The sequence below is a fragment of the Orcinus orca genome, chromosome 12 (genome assembly GCF_937001465.1).
Source record: "Orcinus orca chromosome 12, mOrcOrc1.1, whole genome shotgun sequence".
Lineage (NCBI taxonomy): Eukaryota > Metazoa > Chordata > Mammalia > Artiodactyla > Delphinidae > Orcinus > Orcinus orca.
This window is the reverse complement of record NC_064570.1, coordinates 59,995,553-60,017,517: the sequence shown is the minus strand read 5'-3', so window position 1 is coordinate 60,017,517 and position 21,965 is coordinate 59,995,553. Positions and strand designations below refer to the sequence as shown.

General features: G+C 37.9%; 1 protein-coding gene across 7 annotated transcripts in view; it reads left to right on the top strand.

The window, feature by feature from the left end:
* The window catches only part of KLHL32 (kelch like family member 32), a 232,313-nt gene that overhangs the window by 77,145 nt on the left and 133,203 nt on the right, over positions 1–21,965 (top strand). For 6 of the 7 annotated variants that reach the window (XM_049695139.1, XM_049695137.1, XM_004264797.3 and 3 more), the window contains exon 4: positions 20,961–21,068. In XM_049695139.1, coding sequence (XP_049551096.1) covers positions 20,961–21,068 — 108 coding nt within the window. Of the gene's footprint in view, positions 1–19,705; positions 19,866–20,960; positions 21,069–21,965 lie in introns of those variants that run through there. The other variant, XM_049695138.1, reaches the window with a different exon arrangement.

Here is a 21,965-nt window from a genome sequence, read left to right as displayed (position 1 = left end):
TTAGCATACGGTATTTGTCTTTCTCTTTCTGACTTACTTCACTCTGTAGGACAGACTCTATGTCCATCCACCTCATTACAAATAGCTCAATTTCGTTTCCTTTTATGGCTGAGTAATATTCCACTGTATATATGTGCCACATCTTCTTTATCCATTCATCAGATGATGGACACTTAGGTTGTTTCCATCTCCTGGCTATTGTAAATAGAGCTGCAATGAACATTTTGGTACATGACTCTTTTTGAATTATGGTTTTCTCAGGGTATATGCCCAGTAGTGGGATTGCTGGGTCATATGGTAGTTCTATTTGTAGTTTTTTAAGGAACCTCCATACTGTTCTCCATAGTGGCTGTACCAATTCACATCCCCACCAGCAGTGCAAGAGTGTTCCCTTTTCTCCACACCCTCTCCAGCATTTATTATTTCTAGATTTTTTGATGATGGCCATTCTGACTGGTGTGAGATGATATCTCATTGTAGTTTTGATTTGCATTTCTCTAATGATTAATGATGTTGAGCATTCTTTCATGTGTTTGTTGGCAATCTGTATGTCTTCTTTGGAGAAATGTCTATTTAGGTCTTCTGCCCATTTTTGGATTGGGTTGTTTGTTTTTTTGTTATTGAGCTGCATGAGCTGCTTGTAAATTTTGGAGATTAATCCTTTGTCAGTTGCTTCATTTGCAAATATTTTCTCCCATTCTGAGGGTTGTCTCTCTCTATTGTTAACTTGCCACATTATCTTAGGAAAATTACTTCACCATTTGTGCCTTAGTTTCTTTGTCTGTAAAATTGGGATAATAGTACCTGCTCTGTTATCTCATTAAAAAAATGTGCTGAGATTATATAAATGTCAGTGATTAGAAAAGAATAAAAATAGCTACAACAATGCTGGGTAGTATTTTTGTTATTAATAAGAAAGTCCCTGATGTGTGCACACACACACACACATACACATATTCACACACACACACACACACACCAAGTCTAGCAATGAAAGACCCAATAAGGCCTTTTGATTCCATGGAAGGATAAAGTAACATTTAGTAAATGGTGTGTTTATTAAGAAGTTATTCAATCTTTTGATATAAGCGCCACAAAAATCTTCAATCAGAATTTATGTTAATTTTTCAGTGTGCCCAGAGCTGAAATGTTTATCACCTACTGAGGCAAAGGAAGAAAACAGCAAACTATGGGAATTAAGCCAACTTTGCAACTTTCTGTGACTTATCGAGTTAGATTAATTTTCCCTTTTGTCACAATATTTGTCAAAATAGATAAAGGGTTAGTTTATAAGTTTGCTGTCATAAAGTTTAAAAGTGTGAAAAATTAGCATAAGTGCAGTGGTTTCTCACCTGGAGCTTTGTGTACCCCTCAGAGTGCAGATGAGCCCTGGGGATGTGGGGGAAACCTTACTGTCAGTAAATTTTTATATCAATTTAATTCCTGCTTTGGGGTTTGTCTTATAATGTGTGTAACAGATTGGCATATATCTACGTAATTTACAAATATATAAATATTAAGGCTCCTGCTCAAACCCTGTTTGTACAATCAAAAAGTTTGGAGAACTTAAAAGCTTTTGCACAGCAAAGGAAACTGTAAACAAAATGAAAAGACAAGCCTCAGAATGGGAGAAGATATTTGCAAATGAAGCAACTGACAAGGAATTAATCTCTAAAATATACAAATAGCTCATGCAGCTCAATATCAAAAAAACAAACAACCCAATCAAAAAATGGGTGAAAGATCTAAATGGACATTTCTCCAAAGAAGATGTACAGATGGACAACAAATACCTGAAAAGATGCTCAACGTCACTAATTATTAGATAAATGCAAATCAAAACTACAATGAGGTATCACCTCACACCAGTCAGAATGGCCATATCATCAAAAAATCTACAAACAGTAAATACTGCAGAGGATGTCGAGAAGCGGGAACCCTCCTACACTGTTGGTGGAATGTAAATTGGTGCAACCACTATGGAGAACAGTATGGAGGTTCCTTAACAAACTAAAAATAGAGCTACCATTTGATCCAGCAATCCCACTCCTGGGCATATATCCAGAGAAAACTATAATTTGAAAAGATACATGCACCCCAGTGTTCACTGCAGCAGTATCTACAATAGCCAGTACATGGAAGCAACCTAAATGTCCATCAACAGAGGAATGGATAAAGGATATGTGGTATTATACATATACACAATGGAATATTACTCAGCCATAAAAAAGAATGAAATGTTGCCATTTGCAGCAACATGGACAGACCTAGAGATTGTCGTACTAAGTGAAGTAAGTCAGACAGAGAATGACGAATATCATATGATATCACTTATATGTGGAAGCTAAAAAAGGGTGCAAATGAACTTATCTACAAAACAGAAATAGAGTTACAGATGTAGGAAACAAACTTATGGTTACCAGGGGGTGGGGGAGGGGAGGGACAAATTGGGAGATTGGGATTGACATATACACACTACAATGTGTAAAATGGATAACTAATAAGGACCTACTGTATAGCACGGGGAACTCTACTCAATACTCTGTAATTACCTATATGGGAAAATAATCTAAAAAAGAGTGGATATATGTATATATGTATAACTGATTCACTTTGTTGTACACCTGAAACTAATACAACTGTAAATCAACTATACTCTAATAAAAATTTTTTAAAAAAGGACACAAAAAAATTTGGAGAGTACTACAGTAGTGAAACAGAACACACAATGTAATATTGAACATTCTAGCTTTTTTGTGTACTAACTAGGACTGTAGTGATAAATGTATTCAAGGTTGCAGCTTTTTTAACACTGTCAGAAACTGAAAACCAGGTTAAAGGAAATGATTGGCAATTTAAGTAATTGGCAGTTAGGTTGAAAAGTTACTCCACAGCTGAGGAAAGACACCTCCATTCTGTAGACAGCTAACTCAGTTCCACTTGAAAGCATTATCAGGGCAGAGATTTTTGTCTTTCTTATTCACTGCTAAACCTGCAACACTTCTAAGAGAGCATAGCATATAGTAGGCACTCAACTAATAGTTATTGAGTGAGCATATGAATTTTTTGGTATTATGTACCAAGAAGCAACATGCCATTTTGCTTATAGTTGCAGAATAGCCATAGTAGCTATCATAAAAGAACCCAAGGTAGAGGTGTGGGTTTTTTTTTAGTAACTTTATTTATTTTATTCATTTATTTTTGGCTACATTGGGTCTTCGTTGCTGCGCGCAGGCTTCCTCTAGTTGCAGTGAGTGGGGGCTACTCTTCGTTGCGGTGCGCGGGCTCATCGCGGTGGCTTCTCTTGCTGTGGACCATGGGCTCTAGGTGCACAGGCTTCAGTAGTTGTGGCACACAGGCTCAGTAGTTGTGGCTCGCGGGCTCTAGAGCTCAGGCTCAGTAGTTGTGGCACACAGGCTTAGTTGCTCTGCAGCATGTGGGGTCTTCCTGGACCAGGGCTCGAACCCGTGTCCCCTGCATTGACAGGCGGATTCTTAACCACTGTGCCACAAAGGAAGTCCTAGAGTTGTTATTACATGAAAGTTCGACTCATTTTTCTCTCCTTTGTTTGAATAACTGTAAGTGGTGGGTACATCTGTTGGTCCACAGCACTCTCTTTGACTTTCTGCATTTTTTTTTCTAATTTGCTGTCTGGCTGTTTCTGGATCTCTATGCATCTGTCTGTTTTACTTTGTATCACCGTTCTCTCTTTTCTTCATTTTCCTTTTATCTTTTTTCACTGATCTTCCCCTTAAGAGTCTCTCCCTAAACAATAAATGCACACTTTGGCTTTATAGTGAGTAGACTTTGAAACACATGTTGATAATTTATCAGTTGGATAAATGGAACATTTTTAAAGATTTTTCTCAGACAAAACCCATGTTAAATTAACTTTTAATAAAGTTGGCTTTTGGATATTATTTTGGAATAGGAAAAATGTCTTTTCACCTTTACTCAGTTGACTATCTTCACGTAAATGAAACAGTCTTAACACTTAATTCCCATAAAAATACTTACATTCATTTTTTCATCTTGGTACTTTTCATACAGTTAATTTAAACATTACAACTCTTTCATGGTGGTTGGAGAATAGTTAGTTAAATTTTTAGTTAAGAGAAATGTATTCTTTTTAGATCATTATGTTTAGATTATTGTATGTAATACAATTGGCTTTTTTTTAATGGTGAAATCACGTATGTTGCTATAGCAGTTTAGCAAAAAGGATTTAAAGTTAAATTAAAAGGCAGTGAAAACATAGCAAAATAAACTGTAAACACTGATAGATGTAACCGTCAAGAAGTAAGTAGGTGTGTTTGGGATTTAGGGGATTAACAAGCAAAGCCGTGTTGTGTCTAAAAGATTTTACTTGAGCTCAGAGACAGATGGCAAAGCTAATTCCAATGGGAGATTTCTGTATTCCCAGGGTTCTTATCCAAGGTTTAGGCCAACAGAGGGAATGCTCTCATCATTGCGAGAGTAACTGGTATGCTTACCTATATGTAAAGGTGCTGGTAGCATCCCATTCTGGAGAAGTGCTGATGGAACAGATAATGCCAAACACAAAACAGAAGGCTGAGACTCATGCAAGGATTAAGTGGGCAAAAGCATGAAGCATAGAGAAATGAATTGTGCTATGCTAAGGGGCCAGGGTTTTCTGTGTTTGAAGTAGTGATAGACAAACCAAATAATTCAGCAAGGTGTAGAAACCAGAATGTGGCAGAGACAGCCAGCTAATACCCTTTCCTTCTGGAGTTGTTGCTTAGAAGTGTCTACTCAGTCAGGGACTTCATTTTCTAACACCCCTTGCTTCTAGGTGGGACCATGGGACTCATTCTTGCCAAAAGCGTATGGAGAAAAGGTATGAGTTGCTTACAGGGCAAAGTGGTTATGAGCAGGTGTGCCCGCTCCACAGTCGTCTTCTCTGTCTATAAGCCAAATTGAAAGGACTCAGAGGAGAGCAGAGCCCTAAGATAAAAGGACCCTGGGCCCTAAAAAAACACATACATAGTGGCTTACCTAGGGATACTCACACTGGCATGTGTCATGAGTGAGTGAAGCCATGGGAATTTGGGTTTTATCTGTTATAAAACTACCTAATGTCACATTACCTTAATTAATACAGAATTATCAACAAATTCAACAGATGGATGAAACTATGACAGTGTGGAAAATGGTTATTGATATAATCAGAAAGAGGTTTTCCATTAATTATAATTAATACCGAATGAAGAAAACTTCTTTCATTGATACATATGTACAAAGTAAAAAAAGAAACAAAAAATATGAAAAATTATAGCACAGCATAAGATGGCAGAAGTTAAACCAAATATTTTAGTAATGCTTAGTAATAAGAATATATGCGAGCTGTTCAAAGTAATTCATTGAAAGGAACAAACTCGCATTGATTAAAAATATAAATCTAAGAACATTTTGTTTGTAAAAAACATACCTCAGAAAAATATATTAGACACTAACAAAGTATTTATAATAATATTAATATGGCACAGACTAGAATTTAAGAACAGAATTAGAAGGGACAAAAAGTGATATTCCGTGCTGACCAAAGTAACCGTCCATCAAGAAAGTAACAGTTATGAACCTATATCCACTTAATAAAGCTTCAAAATATATTAGGAAAATTATAGGATCATAAGGATAAATCAACAAATCCTCAGTCATAGTGGGAGATTTTTAATACTCTTCTCTTTGAAACCGACAGATCATGTAGACTAAAAAATAATGAAAATGTAGCTAGAGGATCTGGATACACACATTCTCAACACATACGGAGTAGCTGTAAAAACTGTAAAGTAGGTCATAAGGAACTCATTACAAGCAGAAATCAGTAACAAAGTTAATGACCTTACCCCCCATGTACTTGCAATTATTTTCTTAAAAAGCACTCAATAATTCATGAGTTAAAAGGGAAATCAATGTCAAAATTGCAAAATATTTAAAACTGAATAGAAATTAAAGCATTGTTCTTAACATGAATTTGAAGAAGCACAATTATAGCCTTCTTTGCAGTTTAGGTTCCCTGGGAAGAAGACTTTGGAATCAACACCTGCAGAGGGAGATGGAGAAAGCAGGATTTAGGAGAAGTTGATCTTTGATGCCAGCCCACCAGCAGTCTCAGCTGACTCCACAGGGAACTCTGGAGCTAAAATGCCATTCAGTGTTGGGCCAAGGTGGCCAGGACTTTATATTCTTGCACTGATCACTCATTGAATGTGGGCTACCCAGGAAGGGGCAGGACCTTGGACAAGGCACTCTCAGCAGCTGGGCAGTCCCTGAAGAGGCTGGCAGCTGAAGTCTGTCTGCCCACAGTTCTCCCAGCAGCTGGGACCACAGATTCTTCATTAAAGAGGGATCTGGGGGCCACATCACAGTGTCCTTTCCAAGCCTTGGTGCATTTATTTAAAAGTAGGGAAGATCTAGAATGATAAACTATGCTTTCAACTCCAAAAGCTGAAATTATAAAATAAACCCTAATAAAATAGCTGGAAGGAAATAGGGATAAAAGCAAGTATTCATGAAATAGCATACATATATATATATTTTTTTTTTCATATATATTTTTATATCGAATATTCTTAAACTATTTTTAGAGTATGAGTTATTTAGGTAAACTTTGGCCAACTTTAAGAATTGTACAAAAGGAAGAGGTGATATATAAAAATTGAAAAATTTTTTATATAAAATGAAAAAGGTGACATTTAGAGGTGAAGAAAGGAAAAATGATTTTCAAAGAAACCATAAAGGGACTTCCCGGGTGGTGCAGTGGTTAAGAATCTGCCTGCCAATGCAGGGGACATGGGTTTGAGCCCCGGTCCAGGAAGATCCCACATGCTGCAGAGCAACTAAGCCCGTGCGCCACAACTACTGATCCTACGCTCTAGATCCCATGCTCTGCAACAAGAGAAGCCACTGCAATGAGAAGCCTGCTCAGTGCAACGAAGAGTAGCCCCCGCTTGCTGCAACTAGAGGAAGCTCATGTGCAGCAAGGAAGACCCAATAATAAATAAACAGATAGATAGATAGATAGAAACCATAGAAACTTTATACTCATAAACACCAGAATGTTGGTGAATATATTTCTAGGAAAATATAAATTACCACAATTGAACCAAAAGAAAAGGGAAGAAAAAGAAATTGGGGTAGTAGTCAAAGTAGCTATGCACCTTCTCAGAAAGGCAATGGGCCAGATTTTTTACATGCCAGTACTACTAACTCTTTATGTAACAGCTATTTCCCATAAACCTCTTCTAAAGTCTGGAAGAAAATAGAAAGTTACACACCTAATTTTATAAGGCTAACATAATTCTGTTACCAAAGCACAGGGGCAGCAAAAGAAATGAGAACCTAATCTCATTTATAAGCATAGATACAAAAATTGTCAATAAAATACAGCCAGATCCAATGATCCATTTCCAGTCTTCTTTTTTTCTAACTCACAGCATCTCAATTCCTTCTTGTTCCTTGAAGCACTTTCTTCACATGGCTTTTGGGTTTTTCAAGTTTTTATCCCACTTATTGGCTGCTACTTCTCAATATTCTTTGCTGGTTTTGCCTCATCTCCCCAGCTTCTTAAAATTGGAGTGGCCCAGACTCAGTCCTCACACTTCTTCTATGTATACAGTGGCTTTCATGATAATCTCATACTGTCTCATGGCTTTACATATATGTATATATATGCACACACATATTTATAATACATATATATAATGTAAAGTGATATATTAGTTAGGGTTCTCCATAGAAACAGAACCAATAGGATTTTATATATATAAAGAGATTTATTATAAGGAATTGACTTATGTAATTACAGAGGCTGACAAGTCCCAGGATCTATACAGTCAGCAAGCTAGAGACCCAAGATGTAATTTCAGTCTGTAAGTTACAGGCTTGAGACCCAGGAAGAGCCAATGTTTCAGTTTGTGTCCAAAGGCAGGAAGAAGCCAGCATCTCAGCTTGAAGGCAGTCAGGCAGAGAGAATCTTCTCTTATTCAGCCTTTTGTTCTGTTCAGACCTTCGACTGATTGTTTGAGGCCCACCTGCATTAGGGTGGGCAATCTGTTTTACTCTGTCAATTCAAATGTTAATCTCTTGCAGAAACACCTTCTCAGAAACACACAGAATAATGTTTGACAAAATACCTGGGCTCCCTGTGACCCAATGAAGTTGACAGATAAACTCAATCATCACAGATAATAAATTCAAAATTTGTATCTCCAGAATGGACCCTCCTCTAAAATCCATAACTTGTATATCCAATTGCTTGCTCAGCATCTCTTCTTGGATGTTTAAGAGGCATCACAAATCTGTGTCCAGTCAAGCTCCCAATTTCTTCCCACAAACCTGCTTATTGCACAGTGTTCTCCGTTTCAGTTTAACAGTGACTCTATAGTTAGTGCAGGCCCCGAACTGCTGGGTAATTCATGACTCCTTTCTCTTGCATCCAAACTACCAGCAAGCTCCATGGCTCTACTTTCAAAATATATTCAGACTCCAACCACTTCTGCTCCTACCACCCTGGTGCAAGCCAGGATCATTTTGGCCTAGAGTTTTGCAGTATCCTCCTACATTATCTTCCTACTTTAATCCTTGAGCCCTTGGAGCCTATTTCAGTACTTCAGCCCCAGTGATCTTATTGAAAGCAAGTTGGATTATATCACTTCTGCTCAACACCCTCTGATGATTTCCGCTTTCATTCAGAGTAAAAGCCAATGTCTTTTGGTCTACATGATTCTACCTCATTAGGCCTCCTTCCTATGACTCTTGTCCTTTCTCTCTCCACTCCCATCACACTGGCCTCTTTGCTGTTTCTCAGACATGCCTGGCATGCTGTCACCTCAGGGCCTTTGCACAGCTGTTCCCTCTGCCTGCATTACTCTTCTCCTAGATAGTACATAACTTGCTCCCTTACCCCTTCCAGATCTTTGCTCAAATATTACTTTCTTAGGAAGTAAGACTTTAACCTTATTTTTAAAGAAGACTATATTTATGTAATACTTATGCAGCTATAAAATTGTAAAGACAAAAGCCACCATTTAGTTTTTTTAAACTTTTGGAGTCATAGGTCCAGTCAGCAAAAGCTTTTTCACCTCTGGGATTTATTCAGCTGTGACAAGGATACCTGGGTCCACAGGTACAGTTGTAAATACAGAACTGAGCAGTGATACCTGTTTCAACTTTCACAAGTAAAAGTGATTTTCATGAAGACTGAATAATATTTTTGTTATTATCCATACAGATCTTCTGTATAATAGCTGGTGTGAAGGTGGGGAGCAGAAGGACAGCTCAGAGACACTAGGGCACTGACTCTGTTTTCTTCTCACACTTGAGAATATGACATTGCTGATGCTGAAGTTGAGTTAAAAACTAGGAGAGTGATGGTTATACCAGTTCCCCAACATGGAACTTCTTAGATTCTTAGTGGATATGTACTGCTGGAAAGGAAACTTAAATGCTGAATCCAAAAGACTTGTGGCCCAGCAGGCACCTTGCTGTTTTCTTGGATCCAACTGGCCTAGTCTAACATATGCAGTATCACCTGAAGCCAATAGGGAATTAAGAGCCCAGGAAAACTGGACAGCTAGGTACTCATAAGTTTTAGAGTCCTTGGCTAATTAGTTGGGACTTAATGTGGTAGTGTTTGGTTGCTTCCCTTCAACTTCCCTTCAACTCCAAAAATACCAGAATCTGGTTCAGAAGAGGCACCTAAAGTGCTGCAATAGATTTTTCTTTTCTTAAGGCAGTTGTGACTTTAAAAACAATCTACAAACAAACATAGTTCCAAGGAACCATAGAAATAGACAAAAATTACCCACAGTTGAAAATGTGTTCAGTTTCTCACCTCAGTGATAATCATGTGTTGTCTGTGAGTAGATGTTGGCATTCTGCAACCTGTATCTGCTGATTAGTCATTTAGTTAATATCAGCCAAGAAGAGGCCTCATGAACTAGCTTTTAAATTTAGCCAGAAAAACATAGCATCATTAACGATGGGCTTGACATTCAGCAAAGCCAAATTAAGCAGTCAATCTGACATTTTATAGACAGTGTGTTAGGGAGCCTCACACCCGGTGGATGTTCGATAAGCATTAATTGCCTGGCTGACAATGAACAGCTACACATCTGTCTGTTATAGAAGCTGTAGTTGTTGAATAACTAGGAGAAGGCTGCTTTTAGATATACTGTGGGATAGGAGTATGTGTGTGGGGTTTTGTTTTGTTTTTTAAATGAAAATGGATTCATAATTTCCTTTTGAAACTGAACACGTTCATTATAAACAGTATTCCCTTTGTCAATTCAAGGCGAAGTACCAGTTAATAGTGGTAGTGATCAAATGTTATTTCCTTTTTAAATAGAAAACTGAGAGCCTCTAAACAATCTTTGTCACATCCTCTTTTAAAATGATTTGCATCAATGCCAGAGAAATCATTAACGTTTCAGATTAGGTAACTATTAATTTCATTATTGTGCTGTTAGTGCACTGTGTTCATTGTAGTGAATGGAGAATGGTGAACTCTGATCTGCATTTTATTCCTTTATTTAAACTGGTTCACTTCTACTGAATATAAATACTACGAAGCTAGATAAATTCTTGTAATAATAATAGCTAATTTTTTGTCATTTACTCTCTGCAGTCATTGTGCTAAGCTCTTTATATGTAGTTAAGTTTGTATTGAAAGATTTTTTTCGCTTTTTCTGCCATATTTTTTTTATGCTTTTAAATTTTAAATTATGACTTTTGACTTTGAAATTATGACTTTCATGCTGCTTTATTTAAAATCACAATTTCACTAATGCTTATTTAATCACAGTAATACAGTCAACCTTAGCTTCCTCGGAAAGAACAAGAACACATGTTTGAAGGATAATGAAGCTGATGAAAATTTTAAACCTTTGGAGATTGAGTATTGAGCAAAGACGGATGTTTTATAAAAGAGGGACAAAGTGGCTAATCATGTGAATCTGATGAATCATTGTAAAAAATTATTGGAATATATAGATATGCCCTGCTTCTGTTTATCATTGTTATAAAAAACTGATTCAGGGCTTCCCTGGTGGCGCAGTGGTTGAGAGTCCGCCTGCCGATGCAGGGGATGCGGATTCGTGCCCCGGTCCAGGAAGATCCCACATTGCCGCGGAGCGGCTGGGCCCATGAGTCATGGCTGCTGAGCCTGCGCGTCCAGAGCCTGTGCTCCGCAACGGGAGAGGCCACAACAGTGAGAGGCCCGCGTACCGCAAAAAAAACAAAAAACAAAAAACAAAAAAACGGATTCAAAATGAGTTGTCCACTCTGGGATGATCCAGCTGCTTGCTGAATCAGTTGCTTTTAATTAGCTCATCTGATGTTGATTGGGTTTGGGGCTTGCATGCCTGGATTCCTGAAGGGTTGAATTACCAGTATTCTTCTCATTTAGAGAGATGTGACTCTAAAGTCATATGAGAGATTTTCATATCAAATCATTCATATCACTTTAAAAATTATATATCTATGCATATATACATTTTCATAGGATTAAAAGAAGTTCTTCATCTGTTTACTTTTGAAAGGTATTTCAGCTCTTGTGGATTATTCTTAAACTCTTTTTTTCCCCATTTTGTAAGATGTAGAGACTTTTCATGTAGCCTGCATGGACAAAGCATCAGGTGTGTTTGCAGAAGGGGTAAACATGAGCAATGGGATGACCTGAACACTTCATATTAAACTGTCCTGTTCTGCCTTGGATCAGGAAGGTTCAAGTGAAGTGGTTGCTTAGCAACTAATGGAGTTAGAGGAAACCATGTGTTAGCCGGGCCTCTTGCCCTCCTGTGTGTGAATGCCTAACAGGGGGCGAGTGGCTCCAATGTGTATTGCCTGACTTGCAGCTGTCAAACCAAAGTGATGAATAAAATGAAAGATTGAAAAGAGATGGCACAGCTGGACTGGGTGCCTGTGTTTATGTTAGCATGTTGAAGAAAAAGATATTAAGGGAGGACATTAAAAATGAAAGAGGAACTGTTGAAATTTGCGGTTAAAATTTTAAGATATACAGCATAGTGATACAGTATTTTTGCAGATTATTCTCCATTATAGGTTACTACAAGATAATGGCTATAATTCCCAGTGCTATACAGTATAGTTGCTTATCTATTTTATATATAGCAGTTTGTATCTGTTAATCCCATACCCCTAATTTGTCTCTTTCCCCATCTCTCTCCCCTTTGGTAACCACTAGTTTGTTTTCTGTATCTGTGAGTCTGTTTTACATATACATTCATTTGTATTATTTTTTAGATTCCACATATAAGTGATATCATACAGTATTTTTCTTTCTCTGACTGACTTATTTCACTAAGCATAATACGCTTTAGGTTCATCCGTGTTGCTACAAATGGCAGTATTTCATTCTTTTCAATGGCTGAGTAATATTGCACTGTATATATATACCACATCTTCTTAATCCAGTTGTCTGTTGACGGGCACTTGGGTTGCTTCCATGTCTTGACTATTGTACCTAGTGCTGCTGTGAACATTGGGGTGCATATATCTTTTCGAATTAGTGTTTTCATTTTTTCCAGATATATATCCAGGAATGGAATTCCTGGAACATGTGGTAGTTCTATTTTTAGTTTTTTGAGGAAACTCCATACTGTTTTCCATAGTGTCTGCACCGGTTTACATTCTCATCAACAGTGTACAAGGGTTCCCTTTTCTCCATATCCTCACCAACATTTGTTGTTTGTAGACTTTTTGTTGATAGCCATTCTGGTAGGTGGGAGGGGATAGCTCGTTGTTTTAATTTGCATCTGTATGGCTTCTTTGGAGAAATGTCTATTCATGTCTTCTGCCCAATTTTTGATTGGGTTGCCTTGACATTCTTTTTTTTTTAAATTAATTAATTAATTTTATTTTATTTTTTTTGGCTGTGTTGGGTCTTCATTTCTGTGCGAGGGCTTTCTCTAGTTGCAGCGAGCGGGGGCCACTCTTCATCGCGGTGTGTGGGCCTCTCACTGTCGCGGCCTCTCTTGTTGCGGAGCACAGGCTCCAGACGTGCAGGCTCAGCAGCTGTGGCTCACGGGCCTAATTGCTCCGTGGCATGTGGGATCTTCCCGGACCGGGGCACGAACCCATGTCCCCTGCATCGGCAGGCAGACTCTCAACCACTGCGCCACCAGGGAAGCCCAGCAAGTTCTTATTAGTTATCTATTTTATATATATTAGTGTATATATGTCAATCCCAATCTCCCAATTCATTCCACCAGCTCGCCCCCAGCTTTCCCTCCTTGGTGTCCATATACATCTGTGTCTCTGTTTCTTCCTTGCAGACCAGTTCATCTGTACCATTTTTCTAGATTCCACATATATGCGTTAATATACGATATTTGTTTTTCTCTTTCTGACTTACTTCACTCTGTAGAATCTGTATCACATCTGCTTGGTCACTCCTTCACGCGGACCCCAAATTCTGCCTTAGGACAGTTGTCAAAATGCAGGAAATCCATGTTTGGTCTTAGTCATTGTGCCCTTAGTAGATTTTGAAAGGCAAGATAGTGCCACTGGCTGCCATATGAGGATAGACCAAAAGGTCTCTACATAGGAAAGATTCATCCAACAATAGCTTACCAAGTATATTCAATAAGGAAAAGGAAAAGTGCTATCCCTAAATATCTGAAAGATAGTTAAAGATAAAATAATGGATTTCTTTTTTTTTTTTCCGATACGCGGGCCTCTCACTGTTGTGGCCTCTCCCGTTGCGGAGCACAGGCTCCGGACGCGCAGGCCCAGCGGCCATGGCTCACGGGCCCAGCCACTCCGCGGCATGTGGGATCATCCTGGACCGGGGCACGAACCCGCATCCCCTGCATCGGCAGGCGGCCTCTCAACCACTGCGCCACCAGGGAAGCCCCTGAATAATGGATTTCTTTACATGGGGGGTAGTGAAGTATTGAAATCCCGTACCCATGGGATATAACTATAGACTAGAAAGTAAGGGAAGCACCAGAGGAATGAGGGATCTGAGAGGGTGACCCAACACTAAAGCCAGATGTGTGGGTGTCATTTTCCAGAGTACCTAACAGGTGATAAAGATAAATACCGTACGTGGATAACCTGATTTCCTGCTGGGCAACAGTTTCTGGCCATCATATGTCCTGTCCCTTTAGCTAAGAAAAGAACAACTTGATTTGTGTCCTTTTTCCATTCCATTCCATACTCCCCCAGAAGACCTAAGTAGTTTGAAATATGGCCACATCTAGGAGGAGGAGAATTCTAAGGAGAAATAGGATAGGCCATAATCATGCTGGTTTTGAAGGGCTCATTATCACTATGCAGTTAAATTTAAGAAGTAACTGTGCCAAGAGCGAAGCTGTGAAATACAGTTAGATTCTTTGAATAAACAGGCTACATATTTGAAGATGTTGGGGAAACCAAAATGTTTCACAGTTTTTAGCATATAAGGTAGATTTTTCTTTATATGGTTAAGGTGAGGGGAAACTGGTATTTCAGAAATATTAATTTTTATGCCTAATTATATTTATAGTAATATAACCTTACTGTTTTTATTTGTCATGACATTTTATTCTCTGAGAGTATTACTATATTGTTTGAGGGAGAATTAAAACAGCTATAAATGGATAGAGGAAAAATACCCTTCAATCAAGCATCCCCACTCTTTCAGGCCATTAAGCACCTCAAAAGGATTGGATTGCTTTTGCATTTGTGAGATAAAAAAGGTAAATAGTACAGTTCAACTGTGGTCAGGACCCTTTTCTCTTTAATGTCAGGGAAATGGGCTATTGTGGTTAATTGAACAGTCTCATTAACTGAGACTTACTACCTATTTTATATGTGAGGTATAACCAAAATGCAATAAAGGATAATCACCATTAACACTAAATTGAGCAAAATGTAATCTTTGTTAATTCAGAGGTTAGCTCATATCTCTGTAATGCCTCATGGCCATTGTAAACATCACTAATTATATAACGTATAAAAGGCCTAGGGGATCAGGCTGGATCTGCCACAATCATTGCAAGTTGCTCTTTTCAATAACTTCCTAAAACATGTTTGTTTACTTTTACTTATCTCTCTCATAAAAGATAAGGGTTGAATGTGCCCCCAAACAATCCAGTTATTTCATCTGTAAAATCATTTGTGTTCCTAATCAAATGCGGATTCACAGTACATCTTGCCCATATCCAGTGCAACTCCAAAGCTATGTGTAGTTTACCAGGTAAAAAAGATCATATTTCACCAACTTTAAGTGCTTCACAAAGTCTATCATCCGTCCTTCTACTTACCTTGGAGGTTGTAGTAGAATTGCTGTCGGTCAGTTTTGTGGCATAATATACCAACCTAAAATTGGTTGTAGCTCATCTTATGACTGCGTGACAACTAATGTGACCCAAGGAAACTTAATTCATGTCCTGTGATTTTAGGACTCAATTTGTGTCATTTCTGTATGAAGTACAGGAGGAGTGACGCTATAAATCCACAACTCTCTCTGTGGTAGGCACTTAAAGGGGATTGCGTCCTCACAAACTGGGTTTTCCATTAGAAAGATTTGTGGTGGTTGCAGTACATTATCAACCAAAGGTAAGCTGTGATGACTGTAAATCTCAGCCTGGCCAAGGCTCTCCCAAACACAAAACAGTGTGAGCCAAGAAGGAGTCTCTGCAGTGTTTTCCTATTTCTAAGCAGAACCCTCCCATGCCTTGGCAGAATGTTGTGGCTTAATAGAGGACATTGCCATATGTTCTTACTTTTTTCTAAATGTCTAGCTTTGAACTCATTTGGTAGATAGTCTTTCTGCTTAACTTTCATTACTTTTTAATCCCAGTGTCTAAAGCACCTTATATCCAGAAAATTCTTTCTTATGTCGAATTATTTTTGTTTATGACAATGTACAACAGCTGGATTTGTACATTGCAGCTGAATTTTTAAAGAGTTTCTCAGTTCATTCATTCATTCATTCATTGACCTGTATTTATTGCATGCATGCAGTGCTAGTGTCTAGGGGCTCCATGGTGAAGAAGACAAATATGGTGCTCACTTTCATGCATATTACAGTTTACCTTTTCAATAAGTTTGATGCTAAAAGATAGCACCCTTGGTCTTACCACCTTTTCTGCTACCAAAAGAGTCTCTGTCCTTCCCCATGGTCTCTAGCAGGTCTCCAGACATTGTTTCATAAGCTTAGGCAGCCTAGGCAGCTGGTGTTTCGCTGTGTCAAATGGCTGGGGTTCTTCCTCACTTTGGTGGTATCCAATGAGGCTTTTCCTAATTGAGGTACCTTCTAAGTTTATTAAACTTAAAAGACATTGACCTTGATTTAATAGCTCCCTTTTTATCTTTTAATTAACCAGTTTTTCTAATTTTTAAAAATTATATGTTAAATTTGTAACATTAAATTTCTAAGACTCTATGATATGATATCAGAGTGGAAGTTAGGTGTTTTTAGAAATAGGGGTGATGGTTTCTCTGATGGTGTCAGTCCTTAAAGTAGGGTGTAGGAGTATGTGGTGAACGTGAAGTCCTGCAGCCAGACATAGGAATTTTGAGTGAAAATCGTCAATAGGAAAGTCTTAGAAAGGAATGGATTTGGTCAGAGGGTGGTGGCGGGGAGGGGGGTTTGTTTCTTAGCTCTCATTCCAATTGGGATCAAAGGGAGGCATGGGAGAGTAGGACAATCAGCCTGGATTATTAGAATAAGAATTTCTGTTTATTAAACACCTTCTATGTACCAGGTATTACTCTTGACATTAAGCATAATTGTATCTAAACCTCAAGACAACCCTGTGAGGTTGGTATGATCCCCATGTACAGGTAAAGGGCCTGAGGTTCAGAAAAGTTAACAAATTAGCCAAAGGTCACATGTTCAAGGTAAGTTGCCCACATGACAAAGTAGGTTATAGAACCAGGATTTGAATCATATGTGTCTTCCTGTACAACCCTGAACATTAAAAATAAAACAAAGTTTCAAAAGACCGGTGTTAGAAATACACAGGTAACACATGTTCATGGTAATGATCCAAGTAATACTATATGTAAATGGTCTCTTCCTGTCCTCTACAGTTCATACTCTATAACATAACCACAGTGACCAATTTGGTGTTGCTTTGTTGCTTATACAAACATGTACAAATATGTATGTACATTATTTAAGGGGTTATATTCTTTCCCTAACTCTGCTAAGCCAGGTTTCAAGTTCAGTAGTTCACAAGTCTCTGGTTGAGGACAGATACCTGTTCTATGCCAGTTTTGCCATAGTTGCTTTTTAAAAAAATTTTTATTTTATATTGGACTTTAGTTGATTTACAATGTTGTGTTAGTTTCAGGTGTACAGCAAAGTGATTCAGTTATACATATATATATATATATATATATATATTCTTTTTCAAATTATTTTCACATTTATATTATTACAGAATATTAAGCAGAGTTCCCTGTGCTGTACAGTAGGTCCTTGTTGGTTATCTGTTTTAAATATAGTAGTGTGTACATGTCAATCCCAAAAGACCCTTATGAAAGCAGATTCAAAAAACTCCCTTGGCCACGTGTTCTCTTATTTAACCTTTGCTCTCAGGAACTTTTTCTACTTCATTAACCCAGATAATTTTTTTGCAGTTTGAATCATTTCTGTCCTGCTCTGTATATGGGTTGATGGAGAGCAGCTGGTTACCATATCAGGTGCAATTACAACTTGGAAGACCTGAAAAAAGAAATTAATGTGGGGAATATTAAAAATTGAAACACTCATATAATAAAAAATGGACACTGAAAACAGCTGAAATTTCTTTCAGTTTCTTTTAAAAGCAGGTATACGAAATCTAGAATCAAATTTAGCATTAGACAGATTGAAAGTTTTTTATTGTGACCTGTGCTTTTAATTTTGAAATTTGAGATCTTCTACAAATGCATAAGCAGAATCCACTTAACATTAAGTCAATTTCCTATTAGCATTTTTTATCTATAGCATTTTTTATCTATACTTGATTTAAAAAACAAAACAAAGCAAAAACAAACAAAACTCAGAACCAATACTTCTGATATGTCAATCCTTTTAACCAGAGAATACATAAGAGAAACTTCATTCTATTTCATTGTTATCATAAAATATAAATTTTTCTAAGAGCTTGCCATGTATCAGGCACTGTATTTAGTACTTTATGTGTACTATCATATAATCTTCCAAAAGTTCATGAAGTGGGTACAATCTTTAGCCCCATTTTTCAGATAAGAAAACTGAATCACAGAGAAGGTATGTGTTTTTCCTAGTCACTTGGCAGTGTTCAGACTCAGAATTGTTTGGTTACGTGTTTGCTTCTAATCACTGTACTTCACTAAACCAAGGGTTATGTAACTTCGAGTCTAGTGTTCTTAACCTTAACTGCCAGTGGCATCAGTGGGAAGTCAGATCAACTCACTAACCAAGTTGTCAAATTTACCATATTGGCCATTCACCTTTAACAGCTTCTAAAGGAATGTTAGATTTCATTTATTCATGATAAAGTGAATTTTTGAATTAAATATATTCTGAATGTCTGCTATTTAATATAGCAAATATAATTGCATATGTTACATGTTACATACTCCCAGTGTCTTTAGGATACTTTGAATGTTATTTTTTAGTTTCTCAAATTATAAGCATTTAAAATATTCTTTACAAAATTTCTCAAATTGTGTACTTCTAACAGTTAAAAGGTTAACTAGAAGTTATCAAAGAGAATCTTATTCATTATGAAACTTACAACTCTACTGTGTGAGATAGAAATGAGGACCTCCAGAAAGAATAATGGACCATCAATTAAAACCACTTGTCCCATACATATTAATTTAAAATGTAAAGAATTTTGAGAATCAAAGATGAATTTATCAGAATAAAAAATTGCTAGAAGATGAATATTAATCCATTGGCAAAACAAAAAAATGACTTTTTAAAATTAAAAAGATTTGGTATGAACTTAAATACTGTCACATAGAACAGTGAGGGTTGGTTGGTTTGTTCGTTTTGATTTTTGTTTTACTTCTAAGAAGTTAGCCAAACTGCAAAATCGGAAGAGACAATCCCTTCAAGACTTCTTTTATTCCTGACACCAGTTGCAAGTTTGAGATTCCTAAAACTACTCTCATGTTCGGTAATGCGCTAGAAAGACTCACATTACTCACTGAAGGCTGTGTACTCACAGATATGGCTTATTACAGGGAAAGGATACAGATCATAATCAGCCAAGGGAAGAGACACAGCAGGCGGAGTCCAGGAGGGAACCAAATATGGGGCTTCTGGCCCTCTTCCGCCTGTGGAGTCATTGCGTTACCCCCTCCTGACCGCGCTCTGTGACAGGAAGCGCAGAGGACTGCCAAGCAGGGAAGCTCACTCGTTTTTGGTGTCCAGAGTTTTTATTGGTGCTCAGTCACAGACTGCCTATGTGGCTGACCTTTCATCTCCAGCCTCTCTTGGAGGTCAGACTAATACCTTTAGTCTCTTGTCCCTCTATTTTTTTTTTAAACATCTTTATTGGAGTACAATTGCTTTACAATGGTGTGTTAGTTTCTGCTTTATAACAAAGTGAATCAGTTATACATATACATATGTCCCCATATCTCTTCCCTCTTGCGTCTCCCTCCCTCCCACCCTCCCTATCCCACCCCTCTAGGTGGTCACAAAGCACCGAGCTGATCTTCCTGTGCTATGCGGCTGCTTCCCACTAGGTCACAGCTGTTATGGTGTGGACCAAAGCTCCTGTCATAAATCATATCGTTAGACTGTCAGTGGCCAAAGCCCCAGGAAACAGGGATGCTCCTATCAGGCAGGATATTCCAAAGGCCTAGATTACCTTCCAGAAACCAAAGGCAAAGGCCAGACCTCCCTTTGGGTAAGGTTAATTCTTCACTACATAGATGTACACTTTTCTAAATAGGGTATTTCATAATGAGTGACCCAAAATTGAATATTATCTCTATTACCTGTTAAGTCAAACTTGTTAAAGGTGTACAAATTAGTGTGGTTTCTTTATTTTGGGGGGGGGCCCATTCATTTGTTTAACTTGGTAAGTTTTCATTTTTTAAATTTTATTTCATTTCATTTTATTTTATTTATTTATTTTTGGCCACACTGCATGGCTTGCAGGATCTTAGTTCCCTGACCAGGGATTTAACCCGTAACCTCAGCAGTGAAAACGTGGAGTCCTAACCACTGGACCACCAGGAAATTCCTGCATTTTTTAAATTTCAGAGTTTTCATTTGACAAACTGATTTTCAGTAAGTTGGCCATTTTGAGAATTGGTTTGGAGGCAAATTGAGTTTCACTGAATAACTTAGACAGTGGTTCTTAAATTCAGGTAAGCATCAGAGTGTCTCGGATGGCCCATTACAACCCAGATTGCTGGGTCCCACTCTGAATTTCTGATTGTGTAGGTCTGGGCTGGAGCTCCATAAATCTGTACTCTAAGGAGTTCCCAGGAGATGCTGATGTTGCTGACCCAGGGGCCACACTTTGAGAACCACTGGAATAGAGGGTGTGATCTATGGCAGATGAGAAGGATGAGATGCGTCCTTGAGGTGAGGCAGAAAAAAGGGCAGAGAAGTCAGGAGGCAAGGCACTACTTTCCATGTCTTATGGCGAGAATGTTCGGGACTGCTACCCATATCAAGTTAGCTGTGGGACACCAGGATCAAGAGAATGAGTTCAGGGAGAGAGCCTCAACACAAGTCACCCCAGAGAACAGCTGTGGGATTCAGCGCCGCTCTGTGTGTGAGGTGTGCAGAGCCATCTGTGTGTTACTGTAACTATTTGGACAGCAAAGTGATTTGCAGGGGCTTGTGTGAAGGAAGTTTTGCAGAAGCATTTCAAAAACCAAAATCAGTCTTTAACTTGTAAAACTTTTTTCTTTCCTAGTTTCTCTAGGACTTTGTCGTGTTCTCTTGCTTTTTAAGTCCCGTAACTGTCTTCCTTTCTCTCCCACCTCAGGCCATGTTCAGTCTTTGTATGGTGGAAAGTGGTGCCGACGAGGTGAATTTACACGGTGTGACCAGCCTCGGCTTAAAGCAAGCTCTGGAATTTGCATACACAGGACAGGTATGGTACCATACGTCACCTGAGAGGCTTAACATTTTAACTGCACCTAAACAGAGGAGAGTATTCATGAGATTTAGGGATTTTTCTTGTTATTCACTTTGAGGTTAAAAAACGTTTTACATCTACTTAAGGTTACAACTAAAATAATGGAAAGGTAAGTAAAATAATTTGATCTTAAATATTTTAATCTTAGCTCAGTTGCTTGCTGGTGTAATTTTAAAATATCCTGAAGAATTATTATGTGGGAAAGGGTTTGGAAGATAACTTGAATTCTCATTGTCATCACTGCAGCTCAGTGACTCAATCATGGCTTTACTGGCTTAAAAACAAGAACACTCCCCGCCCCCCCCCCCCAAAAAAAAAAAAAAAGAATCTAAAGCTATAAAGAGCTCCGTCTAGCATCTTGATACCCTGTCCTCTACATACATTTCAGGATCAGGGCCTCAAGTAATAGATTAGAATGTGATGGTTTGAAAGCCAAAGTTGCTCATCATTAAAATTGTTATAGGATTTATAGGAATCTTCAGAGAACATTCGTTTTCTTTCTTTTGTAAAATGAAAGAATAATAGTGACAACTAGTAGAATACAAAAGCCATGTCAGTGTATGACTATCATAGCAAATCAAAACAAAACTTCATAAAGACAATATAAATCCAAATCTGAAGCTTCACGGTTCGTATCTAATTTCATGTTAGTGCAACAATTATTAGAATACACAAAACCCTTCCTTTTAGAATTATTTTTTAACTGAAATATAATTGACATGTAACATTCTATTAGTTTTAGGTGTACAACACAGTGATTTGAAGTATGTATATATTGCAAAATGATTGCTATAATAAGTTAACGTCCATCACCACATATAGTTACAAATTTTCTGTGTCATGAGGACTTTT